The sequence below is a fragment of the Panthera uncia genome (genome assembly GCF_023721935.1).
Source record: "Panthera uncia isolate 11264 chromosome A1 unlocalized genomic scaffold, Puncia_PCG_1.0 HiC_scaffold_17, whole genome shotgun sequence".
NCBI lineage: Eukaryota > Metazoa > Chordata > Mammalia > Carnivora > Felidae > Panthera > Panthera uncia.
This window is the reverse complement of record NW_026057577.1, coordinates 123447771-123466183: the sequence shown is the minus strand read 5'-3', so window position 1 is coordinate 123466183 and position 18413 is coordinate 123447771. Positions and strand designations below refer to the sequence as shown.

The 18413-nt window shown below is 32.8% G+C and overlaps 1 protein-coding gene across 6 annotated transcripts in view; it reads left to right on the top strand.

Moving 5' to 3' along the window:
• Positions 1-18413, top strand: part of NIPBL (NIPBL cohesin loading factor) — a 199522-nt gene that overhangs the window by 129324 nt on the left and 51785 nt on the right. For all 6 annotated transcript variants that reach the window (XM_049648156.1, XM_049648153.1, XM_049648150.1 and 3 more), the window contains 14 exons: positions 712-909; positions 1165-1236; positions 1325-1414; positions 2966-3069; positions 5613-5699; positions 8034-8265; positions 9678-9829; positions 10391-10471; positions 10919-11019; positions 12338-12476; positions 14300-14382; positions 14979-15111; positions 15861-16004; positions 18313-18402. In XM_049648156.1, coding sequence (XP_049504113.1) covers positions 712-909; positions 1165-1236; positions 1325-1414; positions 2966-3069; positions 5613-5699; positions 8034-8265; positions 9678-9829; positions 10391-10471; positions 10919-11019; positions 12338-12476; positions 14300-14382; positions 14979-15111; positions 15861-16004; positions 18313-18402 — 1706 coding nt within the window. The remainder of the gene's footprint in view (positions 1-711; positions 910-1164; positions 1237-1324; positions 1415-2965; positions 3070-5612; positions 5700-8033; positions 8266-9677; positions 9830-10390; positions 10472-10918; positions 11020-12337; positions 12477-14299; positions 14383-14978; positions 15112-15860; positions 16005-18312; positions 18403-18413) is intronic.

Here is an 18413-nt window from a genome sequence, read left to right as displayed (position 1 = left end):
TGCTTAGACCCTTGGAAAGATGGGGGAGGGACTGAAGGTAACATACATAAATTTGTTTATATAGCATTTATAAGCTTAAAAGCTTTTTTCTTTGGGTTTAAGCAAATATGTTATTGGGGAACTGAATTCAGTGTGAGTATTTACAACTGTATGGATTTATTCTCTGTAGGCCTGTGACGTTAGATTATCAGTCTGTTGAATTTATACCTAAATTGTGGGCTTAACTTGACTTTTAATTGTTGGTATACATGGTTACCCCATATTCTATAACACTTTCTCAAAAGTTTACTTTTCCTCCAAACCCTACTCCCCATCAGTAATCTAAATGCTTTAAGGTGTTTCTGTTTTTCGTCCAAATCCTAAATAAAGATTGTTTTGCATGCCTTAATTCATCCTGATGGTTAGATATTATCTTTATTGACTCGCTGATTATATCTTTCTTTGAAATGAGTGCTGTTTAATTCCCAGAACATTCCTATCTATATTTGTTAGCAAACCAAATTCATGTAAAAATCTTTAAATGTAGATAGATATTGCTAAAATAAGTGATACTATTTCTATACCATAATTCATATTTCTGATTAAACAGAAAAACTCAGAATTTCCTAGACCCACACAATGATTTTCCCCCATGTGGTAAATTTGTGAAGTACAAGCTTTAATAGTCTTTTTAAATGAGGTAAATTATTTGTCATGGGGATTTGCTTTTAGCCTCTAGGAAACGACATAAAAAAGATGATGATAAAGCTTGGGAATATGAAGAACGTGACAGAAGAAGCTCTGGGGATCATAGGAGAAGTGGCCACTCTCATGAAGGAAGAAGGAGTTCAGGTGGTGGTCGTTATCGAAACCGAAGCCCATCAGATTCTGACATGGAAGATTATTCTCCTCCTCCCAGCCTTAGTGAGGGTAATACATCAGTATCAACGGATTTCTTACATAAGCCACCTTAAATTTAGGGGTTTAACTTTGAAGACTCTTTGATACTTTTTTCTGAGTTCATTAACAACTCCTAATTGTTAATCAAGACAAAAGTATGTATTTAGTTTGGAATGGCAGTGGTTATTGTTTAAGTATTTAATGTTCTGGAAGAACCTAAGCGCAAGAATAGAAATATTTTAAGTTGTCTTTCCTGTATTTCAATATTTCTTTTGTTTGATTTAGTTGCTAGAAAAATGAAGAAAAAAGAAAAACAGAAGAAGAGGAAAGCTTATGAACCAAAACTAACACCTGAAGGTAAATTTTTGTCTTTGTTCACAGTGTTCAACTTCAGTATTCTACTTGTAATATGATCATAATAAGTTTTTATTTTTTCTTTTTGTAGAAATGATGGATTCTTCAACTTTTAAGAGATTCACAGCCTCAATAGAGAATATTTTGGATAATTTAGAAGATATGGATTTTACTGCATTTGGTAAAATCATTTTAATATATATTTACTTCTAAATATAAAATCAATTTTAAATGTATTTATTTACCTATGTGTCTAGCTTTCTGCCAGTTATCTAGTAGATACAGAGGCATGATTAAGTGCTCTCAAGCAACTTGAAATCTGGTTTAGAGTCAAGTGTAGTCTATATTGTCAAGAAATTGAAAACTTTAGTATAAAAATCAGGTATTATTAATTATTGATAGTGTCTTAAGAATCCTGAAAGTGCAGTTACCAAGGTAGGTGAGAGTAATTAACGCAGGTAAGACTTGAGTAGGTCCTAGATAAGGACCTAAGTACTAATTTGAGCAAGGATGCAGAAACAGGAACCCATGCATCTGCTCATTTATTCTTATAGCCAATATTTATTGAATACTTGCTCTTTGTCACTAATATATTAAATGCTAGAGATCCAAAGATAAATATCCCAGCTCCTGGTTTCAAGTAATACAGAATCTAATACGGAAAACAAAATAGTAAACCAATTAACATACAATAGGATTAATGTAATATTTATATATTCCTTTTATAATATGTAAAGATCATATCTATAAATATAAAAATGTAATGTGCTTGCAGTGTTTAGAGCTATTCTCAACCATTGTATGTCACCTTCAGCTGGTACAAACATTTTACCTAATTTTACAAAAGCCATGTGATATACAATAATTTCTGATATGAGTCCATCTATTTGAAAATGCCTTAAAAGGTATATTACCCTTTATATTATATTACCCTTGATTTTAAAAATATTTGTTTTGTCAGAGGTACTTGCCTAAGTATCATTAATGCATATCTCCATTATTTGGAGTAGCAGTTTTGTCATTTATAAAACTCCAGTGGTGTGCTGAGAAACTGTCTCCCATGTCATTGAAGATCCCAACCAGAAGACAGATGACACTCTCAAATTGGGATAGTTTGAGGAGGACTTACTTACAAACAGACCAGTTTCAGAGTTAGGGACAGAATAGTGCCAGAATCCAGGGTTAACAACCATGAAACTGTTACCATCGCTGCTCCGAAAGGAACAAGGGTAAAGAGAAGTTACCAGAACTCTCACTCTGTAGGGAAAAAAATATCGTAGACTGCCTTGAAAAAAGGCAGTAACCTTTTGGTTGGAGGACATAGGCAGCCTGAGGAGACCGTACAAGGAAGGAGTCACGGATATAAATACCCTGACCTCACTCTCCTTCTCTTTAGATCTTCTGACAGGGCACCCCACTAGCTGTACCCAAACAGAAGCCAGAGGGCATGAGAGACTGTTATGTAGTGCACACAGGTCAGCCCCTTGGGGCAGAGAACTTGGTTGAGAGTGAAGACACGAGATCTGAGTCCTCTTTCCATTCCAGTCAGAGCTCTAGTTTTAATCCCTGTCCTCGCTTGTTACGGGTGCGCTTGAGGTGTGCAGAAGCCTCTTAGGTTGTTATTTGTTTAGTTTGTTTGTATTTGTCTATGTGTCCAGAAATTTTATTAAAAAATTAAACTTACTATTTTGAGCTATGTATTCTCCCTTAATTGTTCGGTTTGGTTTTTCAGGTGATGATGATGAAATTCCTCAGGAACTTCTCTTAGGAAAACACCAGCTTAATGAACTCGGCAGTGAATCTGCTAAAATTAAAGCAATGGGTATAATGGATAAGGTATCTCACTAAAGTAAAATTTATATATTTACTTAAGGTCTTATCTTTGAAATTAAAGTTTCCAAGGCAAATTACAAAGTTTACATAAAGTAAATAATACTGAAAACAATTTCTGGTTGCCTTCTGAGAGGCTAACTGAATTTTTTTTTTTTTAAACTTGAATCAAAGAAATATTCTGTAAATTATTCTAAAGAAAACTGTATCATTGCACCGAAAGAGGCATGGGCCTGGATTTTTTTTTCCACTGTTTTTCTTGTTATTGTCTCAGATATTCAGATTATTTAAATGTAGAAATACACTAAATTTTTCCTTGGCGTTTGCTTTAGCCATTTAGAGTGGTAAAAGGGTAATGCTACAGTTTCAGCACATTAATTGTGAATAAGTACATAGCCTCATTGCTGTAGGCTTTATAATAATTTTTGTGAGTTGTCTTTCCTGTGAGCTCTCTGTTGCTAAATAGTCTCATTCTTTTCTAATGAAATAGCAGAGTATTTTTCATTGATAATAACTTCAGACAATAGTGACAGCATCAAGGGATGGCTTCCCATAATCTTTATGAGCCACCATTTACTTCCTAAACTACTGCATGATTGCTGTGCAGATATAATTTCTAGATGAATCCTCTCTCCTCCTCTTCTCTCTCTCTTTTTTTTTTAAATTTATTTATTTATTTTGAGAGAGAGAGCGAGAGAGAACGTATGAGTGGGAGGGGCAGAGAGAGAATCCCAGGCATGCTCCATGCTGTCAGCACAGAGCTAGATGCCGGGCTCGATCTCACAAACCATAAGATCATGACCTGAGCCATCCAGGTGCCCCTCTCCTCTTCTAACCAGGGCAGGTTCCCTGTTGTACAGAATTATCTGTTCTCTGTATCTGTGAATTGGGTTGGTTTTTGTTGGTTTTAGATTCCACAGGTGAGATCATATGTCATTTGTCTTTGACTTATTTCTCTTAGTGTAATGCCCTCAAGGACCAATCATGTTGTCACATATGGCAAGATTTCCTTTTTTATGGCAAAATAATATTGCATCGTGTATATACCACATTTTGTTTGCCCATTCATCCATCTCTGGACACTGTGGATGTTTCCATGTCTTGGCTATTGTAAATAATGATGCAGTGAACATGGGGGTGCATATATCTTTTTAAGTTAGTGTTTTCTTCTCCTTCACATAAATACCCAGAAGTGGAATTGATGGATCTTATGGTAGTTCTATTTTTAGTTTTTTGAGGACCCTCCATATTGTTTTCCATAGTGGCTGCACCCAATTACATTCCCACCAGCAGTGCACAAGGGTTTCCATGAATTTGTGTTTTAAAGCCAGACATATCACATAGTTAACCAATAATTAATGTGCTATTAGTTCATAGTATTGCTATGTGCAGAGAGAGAGATTGATTTATTGTATAGGAATATGTCATCAGTTTTCTGAGATGACACTTCCAATCCTAAATTTATTTCATAAATTCTGTTATTATATATAGCTATTATTTCTGTTTCACAAAGTGAATTTGCTGAGTATTTTCAAAGTATGGGAAGTTTACCAAAGTCTCAGTAGTTTAGGGGCACCTCGGTGGCTCAGTTGGCTGTGTCGGACCCTTGATTTTGGCTCAGGTCATGATCTCACAGTTCGTGAGATCTGGCTCTGTGTCAGGCTTTGTGCTGACAGTGTGGAGCCTGCTTGGGATTCTCTCTCTCTGCCCCTCCCCAATTTGTGCGCCCATTTTTCTTCCCCACCCCTTCTCTCTTTCAAAATAAATAACCTTTTTTTTTTTTTTTTTTTTTTTTTTTAAGTCTTGGTAGTTTGGGGCCCCTGGGTGGCTCAGTCGGGTTAAGCATCCAACTTTGGCTCCAGTCGTGATCTCACGGTTCGTGGGTTCAAACCCCGTGTTGGGCTCTGTGCTGACAGCTTAGAGCCTGGAGCCTGCTTCACATTCTGTGTCTCCCTCTCTCTCTGTCCCTCTCCCACTTGCACTCTGTCTCTCTCTCTCTCTCAAAAATAAACATTAAAATAAAAATTTAGGGGCTCAGTTGGTTAAGCATCCGACTTGCTCAGGTCATGATCTCACAGTTCATGGGTTGGAGCCCCACGTGCTGCTCTGTGTTGACAGCTCAGAGCCTGGAGCCTACTTCCGATTCTGTCTCCCTCTCTCTCTCTGATCCTCCCCCACTTGTGTTCCTTCTGTCTCTCTCCAAAAAGTCTCAGTATGCGTGTGTGTTCGTTCGTTCATATGCATGTTCAGGGTCACTGCCACAAGAACAGGGGCCAGGCATCAGAACAAACTCAATCTTCACAAGCTATATGTTAAGAGTAGTAATGTGCATTTGTGCCCATTCTTTGTTTGCTTTTCTGTCCTTGAGAAACAAGGGATTAATTCTCTACATAATTCAGATTTAAATAGAGAATCTAAGTGGGAAAATTTTCTTTTCTCACTCTTTAATATATTCTGTAGCCCAAAGGTGATAATTGTACACAATGTTTCTTGAATAATTTATTACTTTTACAAATGATTGATTTTAAAAAATTGTGTTGCTATTTCAGCTTTCCACTGACAAAACTGTGAAAGTCCTAAATATCTTGGAGAAGAATATTCAAGATGGGTCCAAGCTTTCCACTTTGTTAAATCATGTAAGTTTAAGATCCATATTGTTAATTTTACCTTTACCTTCACTAAAGTTTTTTCAAAAGAACTTTGATTTGTAGGGAAATCCCAAATTTCATTAATTTAAGCTAAACTACCATTTGCTAGTTATGTTCATTAGCGTTGCTGCTAAATTACAGTTAGTAATTCAAAATTACATTGTCAGTTCACTGCTTTGACATAAGCAACAGATTTAAATTCATTTCAGTTTACAGAACTGATCTTTAATCTTACATTATGCTCTTCCTGGTGTAAGTGGATGAGTGTGTTTAAAATATTTTTTCATTTATGAAATGATAGTAATTCTTTTTCTTGACCTTTCCTGAAGAATTAAATAGTTAGAAACTTTATGTTGATTTCCTAATGTATCCTAAAACAGGAATCCTTATATACCATTTTTATACCTTGTTCAAATGGTCATTGAAAAGATTAAATCAAATAATTCATGTTAAGTACTTAACAGTGTCTCCACATCTTAAGTTCTCAATAAACATTAGCAAATGTTAATGTATTTTAGTACCTTTATGTGAAAAGCAGTAGCAACATAATGTAATGGTTTATAAACTGATTAAAATAAATGACCTGGAATCTACCTTCCTAGCAGTGTAGCTGACTTTCAAAATCATGTCTATATTCAAATTGATCTTGATAGCTCTACCATTAATGAATAGAAACACTGATGCTTATAGGCATTTATTATGAGGTAAGAATTTGGGAAAGTTTTGAGTTACTGAATTTTCCTTATTTTTAAAACCTGATTATAAAACTATTGTATTTATTATAGAAAATTTCCAAAACACAACAAGCTCAAAACGGTCCATCCATATTCTCATCTAGCAGTAACCACTGTTAACACTTTTGATGTATCCTAAAACACTTAGTACATGCACTGGATCTTATGAGAGAAGTGTTCTTGGTATTTGTAGAAGCCACAGGATTGCTAAGTGATCTACATGGAATAAAAATTTATGGAATAAAAAATCTAGAAAAATAATCTCACGATATTTCTATTAAATATATCTATATTTTTCCAATGCCCTTTTTAAATTAGTTTTTGAATGAGAAACAGAGGGCCTAGAGAAACCTATAGTGGCAATCAACTACGTCCTTAATCTACAAATTTTTTTAAAAGACTTTGACAAGAAATTGTAACAAATGTCAAGAATCTAGAGTTCTGGAGAGCTGGCAGACTCAGTCTTACTGAAATTATTCTACTTCCTGAAGCCTTAGCATTATTTAATGTGTTGCAGGTAGCCTTAACATTTGGCATGAATGATGAACGTTCTTAACTGACTATTCCATACAACAATTTTGTCTAAGAAAGGCTACTTTATCTTATTTTTTTGAGTAGGTATGTAAGCAGTAAAATGAGAAAAAGCTTAGAGAAGTAGGAAAAAATAATGGAGTTTTTAGGCATTAGTGATTAGAAAGCCCTTCTCTGCTTTACATATATTATGATTTTGTTTGTTTCATTTCCCAATGTATATAAGCTTTGAATAACATGCATTTGAAAGTATTCCTGGAGTATAAAGTTTGTATTTCATAAGTTAAGGATGTGATAGGATTCTCACTCTCAAAGTAAGATTAAAAGCACTCCTTCCCAATTGTAATGTAAGTATGTAAATTAAAATGCAGTCTTCTGTCAGTTGAATTATCCATTTTAGAAAATAAATTATGTTTTCAGTAGTCTGCATAATAACTACTTTAATCTCTGTTTCAAAAATACGGTGATGTTTGAAAACAAGTAATAGGAATGAGACTATTACATTTTACTACTTTTAAGTGAGGTCTACTGTTGTTTTCATATTTGCTTCGTTCTCACAATAGCAAGCAGAACTTACAAAGTTTTGACTGTCATAATGTTTATACCCCAAACACAAAATTATTTATATAAATTACAGTCTTTAGCTAATAAATCTTAGGTTTGGATAAAGTACATAGAAGATAAAGATAACTATAACTTTGTCATTGGAGTGTCATCTAGTGGTGAAATTAGGAGATAGAGTATATTATGTTTGAAAACTTTGAAATAAAAATCTTAAAGTAATATCAGTTTTGTACTTCATTCCTGATGTTCATGCATGTACATGCACTGGGGCACTTGACTGGCAGTAGAGCATATGACTCTTGATCTCAGGGTCGTGAGTTCAAGCCTCACATTGGGTGTAGAGCTTACTTTAAAAAAAAAAAAAAAAAAGTACATACATAAAAATACTTAACATGTTTCCGCTAGGGAAAATCAAATATATCTCTTTTTTAATATATATTTTAACCTATAAATGTGTTTGTTTCCATTTCACTAACAATGTGCTGTTTTATAGAATAACGATACTGAAGAAGAAGAAAGATTATGGAGAGACCTTATTATGGAGAGAGTTACAAAATCAGCAGATGCCTGTCTTACAACTATCAACATTATGACATCCCCTAACATGCCAAAAGCTGTATATATTGAGGATGTAATTGAAAGAGTTATACAATACACTAAATTTCATTTGCAGAATACGCTTTATCCTCAGTATGATCCTGTTTACAGACTAGATCCTCATGGAGGTTGGTTTGCCTTTTTATATTGAAAGTTGTTGAGTATAATGTCAAAATTTTCTATAATTTTATTATGTTGGATGGGTCAGAATGCAAGAACTTAAAATGGCCAAAAATTATTAGATCCCATAAATTATAATAAATACTGGCTTTAATTTACCTAGAGTATAGAACTTTTAGTTAATCTAGTACTGTTTAAGTATAATTTCTTTAGCAAATATTTACATATATTAGAAGTAATTTCTACTGGTTAGGGAAAAATCCCAGATAATATGAGCTTTTGGTTCTATTTATCACTTCCCCCTAATTTTATGCAGAATATAGGTTATCCACAAAATGAATTGATTCAAGATGTATATTCTTTGTCTTATTTATAACCTTTATAAATGAACAGTGAAATAGTTAATGTATTTATATTTAAAAAGAGAGGAGGGCACCTGGGTGGCTCAGTTGGTTAAGCGTCCAACTTCGGCTCAGGGCATGATCTCATGATTCATGCATTCCAGCCCTGTGTTGGGCTCTGTTCTGACGGCTCAGAGCCTGGAGTCTGTTTCCAATTCTGTGTCTCCCTCTGTCTCTGCCCTCTCCTGTTCACGCTGTCTCTTTCTCTCAAAAATAAATAAATGTTAAAAAAAATTTTTTTTTAATAAAAAGAGGGGGATATACTAGGTGTTCATGAATAATCTATAATTAATTACTTATTGTTTAATAATTGCAAGTTAATGGAAAGGGAAATAGAATCTTACCATTCTGCACCAATGAGAAAAAATAGAAAGGTAAGTATTTTATAAGAATTTTGGTAGCCACTGAAATGTGCCATAGATTATCTGTTACAAGAATGATTACTTATAGGGCGCATGGATGGCTCAGTCAGTTAAGCATCGGACTCTTGGTTTTGGCTTAGGTCATGATCTCACCATTCGTGAGATCAAGTCCTGCATTGGGCTCATGCTGATAGTGCAGAGCCTGCTTGGAATATTCTGTCTCTGTCTCTCCCTCTCGAAATAAATAAACTTACAAAAAAAAGAACGACTACTATCTAAATATCCCTAGAGAATAAATTTTTTTTTTTTTAAATATTTGTTTATTTCTGAGACAGAGCGAGCAAGGAGGGGAGGGTCAGAGAGAGAGGGAGATAGAATCCCAAGCTGCATTGACAGCGTAGACCTCCACATGGGGCTCAATCTCGCAAACTGAGATAATGACCTGAGTCGGATGCTTAGCCAACTGAGCCACCCAGAGGCCCCGAGAATATTTCTGTTTTAATAAATACCAGCTTTATTTGCCATGTTGTATATTTATGTACCACCCCCTCCCCCTAGAAAAGTGTTCCCTTAATTCATAAAACAGTTTTATTACTGTTTATTAAAAATTATTAAAAGTTGATAAATTACTTATTTTGAATTTTTTTTTCATTTTAGGAGGCTTGTTAAGTTCAAAAGCAAAACGGGCTAAATGTTCTACCCACAAGCAGAGAGTAATAGTAATGCTTTATAATAAAGTTTGTGATATTGTTAGCAGCTTATCAGAATTGCTAGAGATACAACTTCTCACAGACACAACAATTCTTCAGGTAAGTGTTTTTTGAAGCATTTTGTTACATTTCTAGACCAAACGACTTAAGAATACAGGGTCTGAGTTCAGTATAACCTTGCTTACTCAGTAATAATGGCATCACTATGTTAATTTTTTCCATTCAGAGTATATCTAAAGTGAAGAAATACAAGTCCGGGGAAGTTTTAAAAAGAAACATTTAGGGCACAGGATAGGTGAATGTAGAATCTAAATTCTAGAATTTAGAGTTTAGAGATAAATGATCATTTCCTTTGAAATATGCCAGGATATTTTCATCCAGAGTAGCAAAATGTTTTGTTTCTTTATATTCTTGTGACATTTATCAACCCAACATGGGGAGATCAGAGGAATGGCCACTATAAAGGAAGGTATGTGCTGATGTGTTTGAGGGTGAAAGGAGCAGAAACAGAACTAGGTAGATACTGATGATTAATGAGCGTAAAGAAAATGCTGTCTCAGTTTTTTCTGGTAAGTTTATGAATGTTTTGAAATTTAGTTAATGTAGAATGTTTCTGAAATTAACTAGAGATGTATACTGATTACTTTTTTATGTGTACAGGTATCATCAATGGGAATAACACCATTTTTTGTGGAAAATGTCAGTGAACTACAATTGTGTGCCATTAAGTTAGTCACTGCAGTAAGTATAATCAATTCATACTTTTTGTTATCCCCCCCAGAAAAATATATCCAAACTTGCCAACATTAATGCAGATTCAAGTTTTCCATAGATTTATTTCAACATAAGGACTGTTTTTGTGTGCCTTATATTTTAAACACTTCTAAACTTTTAAAAATACTTCAGTTAATAATTCCTGAATATCTACAATTAAATCAAAATTATTTAAAATCACTTAAATCTTGTCTTTCATCTCTAAGGTAGCATACTCCTATAAATGAAACTAGTATATTCTAACTTCTACAAGAATGTTATAATTAATGATGAAAAAGTTGTACAGATTAAGTCATTGTCATTGAAGATGTTGAAAACATTTTTATTTTAAATGCAGATATTTTTTATCACGTGATATAGTATTTCTGTTTTCAAATAATTATAATAATTTGAAATCTTATAATTACTAAACAGGTATTCTCAAGATATGAAAAACATAGGCAGTTAATTTTGGAAGAAATTTTTACTTCACTTGCAAGATTACCAACCAGCAAGAGGAGTTTGAGGAACTTCAGGTAACTAATTATAGCAAAGACCAAGTACAATGAAGAATTGCATTATATTATAATCCTTATATATTTATTCCTCATCATCCCTGATTTTTATTTTAGTGATCAGATAAAAGTGAGGCAATTCAGTCAGAGCAGCATGAAGAATAACTCAGATATGTGCAAGAACAGTGCACATTTGGGGGGCTTAAAGAAGTTCCTTCATCCTCAAGTGTAAAAATCTATGATGAGGTTTTTCAGTCTTGGTGCTGTGGACATTTTGGATAGATAATACTTTGTTGTACAAGACTGTTGTTGTATACATTGTAAGATGCTTATTAGCAGCATCCCTGACTTACACCTTCTAGGTGACAAGAGAACCACCGCCTCCCCTTCTAATTGGCACAGCCAAAATTTTCTCCAGACACTGGCAGATGTCCCCTGAGGGTCAAAATCATCCCTGGTTAAGCCGTAATAGAAAATAGGGCTTGAAAAAGTCAAAGGCAGTTCAAGTGTTTTATAGGCCCTACTAAGGAACTTAGATTTAATCCTTTATATAGTAGGAAGTCATGGAGACTAAAGGCTCTTAATTCACTAAGCACAGAGTAACTGAGAAATGTTATACACTGCTGTGGTCAGCATGATTTTCTTTGTTGTCATAGGGTATCATTATCATAACTATCATTATAATATTCCTGACTGATTAAGTGTATTAACCTGGCATATAGGATTATGTTTAGATTGCTTTGAAGGCTATCTTACATAAAATAATTATTTTTACCTTAATTTTTTAGCCTCATTGTGTATAGTCTATTAAACCTAAAGAAAACCTATCAGCATATAAGAGAAGTCTTACACCTTTACAGTATCTTTAGAATTGAAGATTTAGAATTTGATTTTTTACATTCTGTGCCACTGGCCTCGTACCCTAGGATAGATGATCAAGAGCTGACTGTGTAGCAAATTTTAATAAGAAAATGAGTACCAGAATGCATGGGCATTTGGAAATCTTGAAGACTTTCCTCATTTTAAAAATCATTTTGAGAAATGTTTGATACTATCCATTTATAAATTTTTATCTGCAGTGCATATAAAGTATAGAAATTTGTATTAAATATTGTATTTTTCCTTTGACCACTTTAATTATCTAAGTATTTATAGGCATTGAATTGGTGTTTTTTCTAATTTATTAAAAACAGACATAAGGACACTATTGTAAGCACTAAAGAGATAATGTCTAGAAATATTGGTAAAGCGTCCTGAATTTTCAGATGATAACATGACGAGTCAAGTTGAACTTCTCTTCGTTCTTTGTATGATTTAAATATTTTCTTCTTCATTAAAGGTTAAATAGTAGTGATATGGATGGAGAGCCTATGTATATTCAGATGGTTACAGCACTGGTTTTGCAACTAATTCAGTGTGTTGTACATTTACCATCATCAGAGAAGGACTCTAATTCAGAAGAGGACTCAAATAAAAAAGTAAGGAATCTTTTATAACTCCATACTTTTATAGGAAGCAGCACCTAAATTCTCTACGATTCTTGTAAAACTGAAGTTCTTAATTAGGACTTTTAAGACTGGTCTTTAGGATCCTTATATAGAGGACAGGATTAGTTTTTAGGAAACCTGAGTTCTGGTACTGACGATTTTATCTAGTCACAAAACATATAGATCATTTTAATATGAGTTTGTTTGCTCAGTTGTAAATTGGGTATGATAATACCTAACAAGCCTTTTGTACCACCTTGTAAGTTCAAGTGAGATAGTGGATGTGTAAGTGATTATTATAACTGTCTATACTAATGCATACATATAATTGTAATAATATGTAATATGTAATAAAATGTAATTAATTTTCGTGCAGAAGTAATGAACACTCTCACTGTTGAGTAAATTATAGCTAAGATTTGCTTTTGGTTTTATAGCTTTTACCTATCAATGCTTATAATTTTTCCAGGTTCTTATAGTATTACAAAAAATTCAAAAGAAACAGGAATGATTCTGTTTCTATATTGTTATTTTCAGAATTTTGTGTATGTATATAATAGTATATATATATAATTAAGTAAATGAATAAGTGAAAAATGCAGATCAAGAAAGTTGAGGTCACTGTCCCAATCTGATTTTTCTCTCCCCAGTCTTTCCTTCCTTATCTTTGGTAACAGGTATCATGAGAATGTTTAGCTCCTTCCATATATTTATTTATTTATCTGCATAAATTTAATGTAGAATTTTTTTTTTTATTTACAGAAGTGATATAGCTAATTTTTTCAGTCAACATTGTTATTAATACATAAAACTAATACCAGATTCCTTTTACTTAAACATATATAACTGTATCACAACTTAAGAGTTTCTCTAGGTATACTTAGAAGTAGAATATTAAATAGTGTACATGCATTTTTAACTTGTCAGTTTGCTCAACAAAGTGGTATTTTAGCTTTCTTTCTGTTAGATTTTATTTATTCTGGTCAGTCTGAAATGATACCATATTTTATTTTGTATATTCCTGGTAACTAGTGAGCTTTTTCATGTATTTATTCACCACTGGATTTCTGAAACTTTGAACAGACTGTTTATATCCCGTTCTTTAAATTTCTAATAAAGGAATTGAATTTTCTTTTGCATTATATTTCACCATTTCATAAACTTTGAGCTTGGATTGTCTTTTTCTAAATTCTTTTTGTAGTGCTCGCTTCGGCAGCACATATACTAAATTCTTTTTGTATTTTCAGTCAGTTTCTGTTCACCTACATCATAAGAAATTATTGATACCGCATTTGCTTAACCACATTTGTTAGTCTTGCATATTTTAATAAATTAAAATGAAGTCAATATTTTTATTTAGTTTTTATAAGGTACTTAAATGTGTTTACTAAGGGTGCCTGGGTGGTTCAGTCGATTGAGTGAACGACTTCCGCTCAGGTCACAGTCACACAATTTGTGGGTTTGAGCCCCACATTGGGCTCTGTGCTGACAGCTCAGAGCCTGAAGCCTGCTTCAGATTCTGTGTCTCCCTCTCTCTCGCTACCCCTCCCCTGTCTCTTTCTCTCTCAAAAATAAATAAACATTAAAAAATTTTTAAGAAAAAAAATTTTTTATTTAAAAAAAATTTTAAAAAATGTGTTTGCTAATTGTAGCTTATTTTTTTATACATAAAAGAATAGTCTAAGCTTCTTAGTGTTTAAATGTATCACCCCTATTCAGTAGTAACATGGCAATAGCAACTGAACTAACCTTTTTTTTTTTTTTTTTTTTTGGTTATTTTTTATACCTATATAAATTCATTTTTCTCAATCTAGGTTGACCAAGATGTTGTCATTACCAACTCTTATGAAACAGCCATGAGAACAGCCCAAAACTTCCTTTCCATCTTCCTTAAAAAGTGAGCAAAATTAACATAATCTGATTTTTATTTCCCCAGGATAGAAAATAGTTCCTTTATTGTATATAAATGGTTAATTCAGTTTCCTGCCGTAACCTGAACCTTGAATGTGTCACCTTAGCCCTTGAATTCCTGATGTTTAAAATGAGGCAGTTGAAATATTAAAAATCCTAAATCTTGTGAGCTAGCTTATGTGTTTGACTCCACAAGTTACAGTACCAGATTGAAATTCTATAATTTTTCTTCAGTAAATTTGGGGGCATTCTAATTGATAGGAAAGTTTGTGGAGAGAGGTTTACTTGGCCTTCATAGGAATTTGTGGTAATATCAGAAAAAGAGTAGTCATTTTAAAAAATGTGGTGTACTTGCCGGAAAGTTAATGTTTGTAATAGTCAATAAATGAATTACCTATAATAGAGGGAAGAATGAAATTTGAGAAATAGATTCATTTTAAGCCATGTTATTTATATTTAATGTACTCTCTTATACCTTATTATTAGATATGGGGAAGAGAAAGCTTAGTTAACAAAATTTCAATCATATTGATGGACAAGTCACCTAAATTCACAGCCTTTTCCTTATTTATCTTTGAACAGATGTGGTAGTAAGCAAGGTGAAGAAGATTACAGACCACTATTTGAAAATTTTGTTCAAGACCTTCTTTCAACAGTCAATAAGCCTGAATGGCCAGCTGCTGAACTACTCCTTAGTTTGTTAGGGAGACTGTTGGTAAGAGTATAGCCTTTAAAGATTATTAGATTACTAGAAGACAACATAATGAGGATGTACTCTGATTCACAGATGATGAATTCTTTAAAAATGTGTAAGGAAATATGACCATTGCATCTTTATTTTTGCATGTGCATAACTGTACACAATACTGTCAATATTTGGTAGAAAACTTTGAAATCTTGTGACTTTTGGTGCTTTCATTTCATTACAGAAGATAACAGTACTTTAAAAACTTTGGGGTGGGGTTGGAAGTATATTGTTAGTTAAAAGCATCTCAATACTCAATCATAAATTATTATAGTTAATTCATTTCAAAGCATGAAACTGATTAATGTGAATTCTTTTTTATCATTAAGAATATCTAAAAACATGACACTTTCTAGTTCTCATGTAATACAATAGGAAAATGCAAAGAAATATTATGATTTCTCTTTTTATTTTTAAACTATATTTAGACTTCTGCAATACAAATCGTTACAAAGCTTTTGGGACCCTTACATTCTGTGAACTGGAAAACATACAAATAAACAGTTGAGCCTACATTTTTAACAAACATGACTGTGTTCTTAGGTTTAATCTATACTTTTTTTTAATGAAAATGTTCAGAAAGCAACCACTTCATGGGAAAATATCACAAGAAAAAATACTTAAATTTCAAATAATACAACATAGATTTGGAATTTGTATGATAAATTGCTATTAAAAATGTCATAAATTGATTAAATAAAGATTATTTTGATGTTTAGGTTCATCAATTCAGTAACAAGTCAACAGAGATGGCTTTAAGAGTGGCATCTCTTGATTACCTTGGAACTGTTGCTGCACGATTAAGGAAAGATGCCGTTACAAGCAAAATGGATCAAGGGTCAATAGAACGAATTTTAAAACAGGTATTGAGATCAAGGATTAAAATTATGGGGATAAATATTAGTTAAGTACTTTAGGTATTCTTATATTAGTGTTACATTTCATTTTATAAATTCAAAATAAGATCATGCATTTCCAAAAGTGGACTTTTCAAAAACCCCACAGAGAAAGTTAATATCTTAGAGTGAATTATAGTGTCTAACAGGAAGTTTTAAGTGATTTATATAAATCATTAGTCTAATTTCTTTTTGTGAACTGCTTTTATGAATGTATGATGCTGTTTTCTATTTTATTTAACTAAGTTTTATTTAAATCTTTAATTTACTAAGATGTTGATTTAGCACTCCCAGATTGTTTTCTACCTTTGAAATTTGTGTATCATTTTATATTGGGGAAGGGTGAGGAGGAAGACTTCTTTTCATTTTACTATATTAGATAGTTTTCATGTTTGGCAAAAAAAAATTATTGTTGCTTCACTTATTTTTTTAAGTGTGAACAAGGTGGTAGTAATGCTAAAAGTTACTTAAGAAAATTGGTAAATAAATGATCTCTAATCCTACCATACACAACTGTTTTCATTTTCTTTATACTTTTTTTTTTTTAACATTCATAATCATATTCATGCTGGCCATTAGAAATGCCTCTAATATTTTTTATTATACTTTGTATTTTGAAATAATTTTAAACTTACAGAAAAGTTATAGGAATAATGCAGAGTTCCCACAAACCTTTCACCCAAATTCCTTAATTGTCAACAATTTATAACATTGCTTTATCTTTATGTAACATTTCTTTTTCAAAATATACATGCTTGCATATCTGTCATTTTTTTTTTTTTAACTATTTGAGCACACTTAATGCCTCCCAATACCCTTGAATTTCAAAGTATGATTCCCTAGACAAGAGATATTAATATTAACATCACCTAAGGACTTGCTGGAAATGCAAATTCTCAGGACTCATCTACTGAATCAGAAATTCTAGGGGTGGGGCCCAGCATTGTTTTTTGGTAGACCCTCCAGGTGATTCTAATGAATGCTGAAGTTTGAAAAACACTGCTTAGTGTTTATTTTCCACAAACAAGAACTCTTGCTTAAATATCCACAATACAGTTCTCAAAAGCAAGAAATTACCATTAATGTAATACTACCATTTAATATAACACTGCCATTCCCATTCTGTTTCCTAGATTATAATTTATTGCTATCATTATTTAATGTTCCATTTATCCTAGAATTAACCTGTGAGAGCCCCTTTTAGCTGACTTTTGTGTCTTTTTGATATGTTACCATCTTTCTTTGAGAACTTTACTTTGTGGCACAAGATGTTTCAGGAGCTCTCTTACTTTCATTGCCTCAGCCCTGGAATCTGCCGTTTCGCCAAATATTACTGTTTCTTTTTATTGGAGAATGGTAATTTAGAAACCAAGAGGTAGGTGCCAGGTGCCTTTCAGTATTTCTTAGAGTGAACCTACAACTTATTTGTTACATATGACCATGTAGATTGTACACTGTAAAACTTGAGGGGAAGGGTCATTTGTAAGTATTCTTACAGTTCTTGACATACATCCACATTGCTCTTGGAAGTTTACAGTGTAGTAGTTTACAGTGCTATGATGAATTTCTCCATGGACCATTTCATCACACTCTGAGAACATAGGTTATTAAAATCTTTGTTTTCTACTTAGAGATATTCTAAACCATATTGGCATTTCATGTGGTAAAGCTAGAGTATAAAGCTATAGACATGAATGCCAGCTCAGTTCATTTCTGGTTGTGTCTTGTTCTTGACAGGAACTAAAGATTCTATTCCTAGATCAAGTGAACAGCTCACCTGCTACTGTATATTTAATATCCTACATGAAATAAAGTACTATTTTTATATTACAAATAGAAGTATTTCTCTTCTAGAATGTTTTAAAATATCCCAAAGAAACCTATAACACATAGTAAAACAGATAGCAGTTTCCATTTTTAAATTAAAAGTTTGGAATTGCCTCTTTTTTTCCAAACAGAAAAACAATGTGTAGGACCTTCCTGTCTCTGAATACTTAATACATTATTCTGTTAATTTTTATGTCAGCTACCTATGCACCTCTTTCAAAGCAAGATGACATGTAATTCATAAAAATAAGGGCCAGTCTCAGCTATGAGTATAAATTTTTTTTGTGAAGTAGCATTCTTCTGTTTTTTTTTCCTTTTAGTTGCTATACTTAACATTTTGATTTTTTATCATTTATCAGTTTTTTCCCTAGATTTGTATTTACAACTAGATGAATTATTAAAATACACTAGTGATGTAATTTTTGTTCTTCCTTGGTTTATTTTGTAGGTTTCAGGAGGAGAAGATGAAATACAACAACTACAGAAAGCATTGCTTGATTACTTGGATGAAAACACTGAGACTGATCCTTCACTAGTGGTAGGAATCTT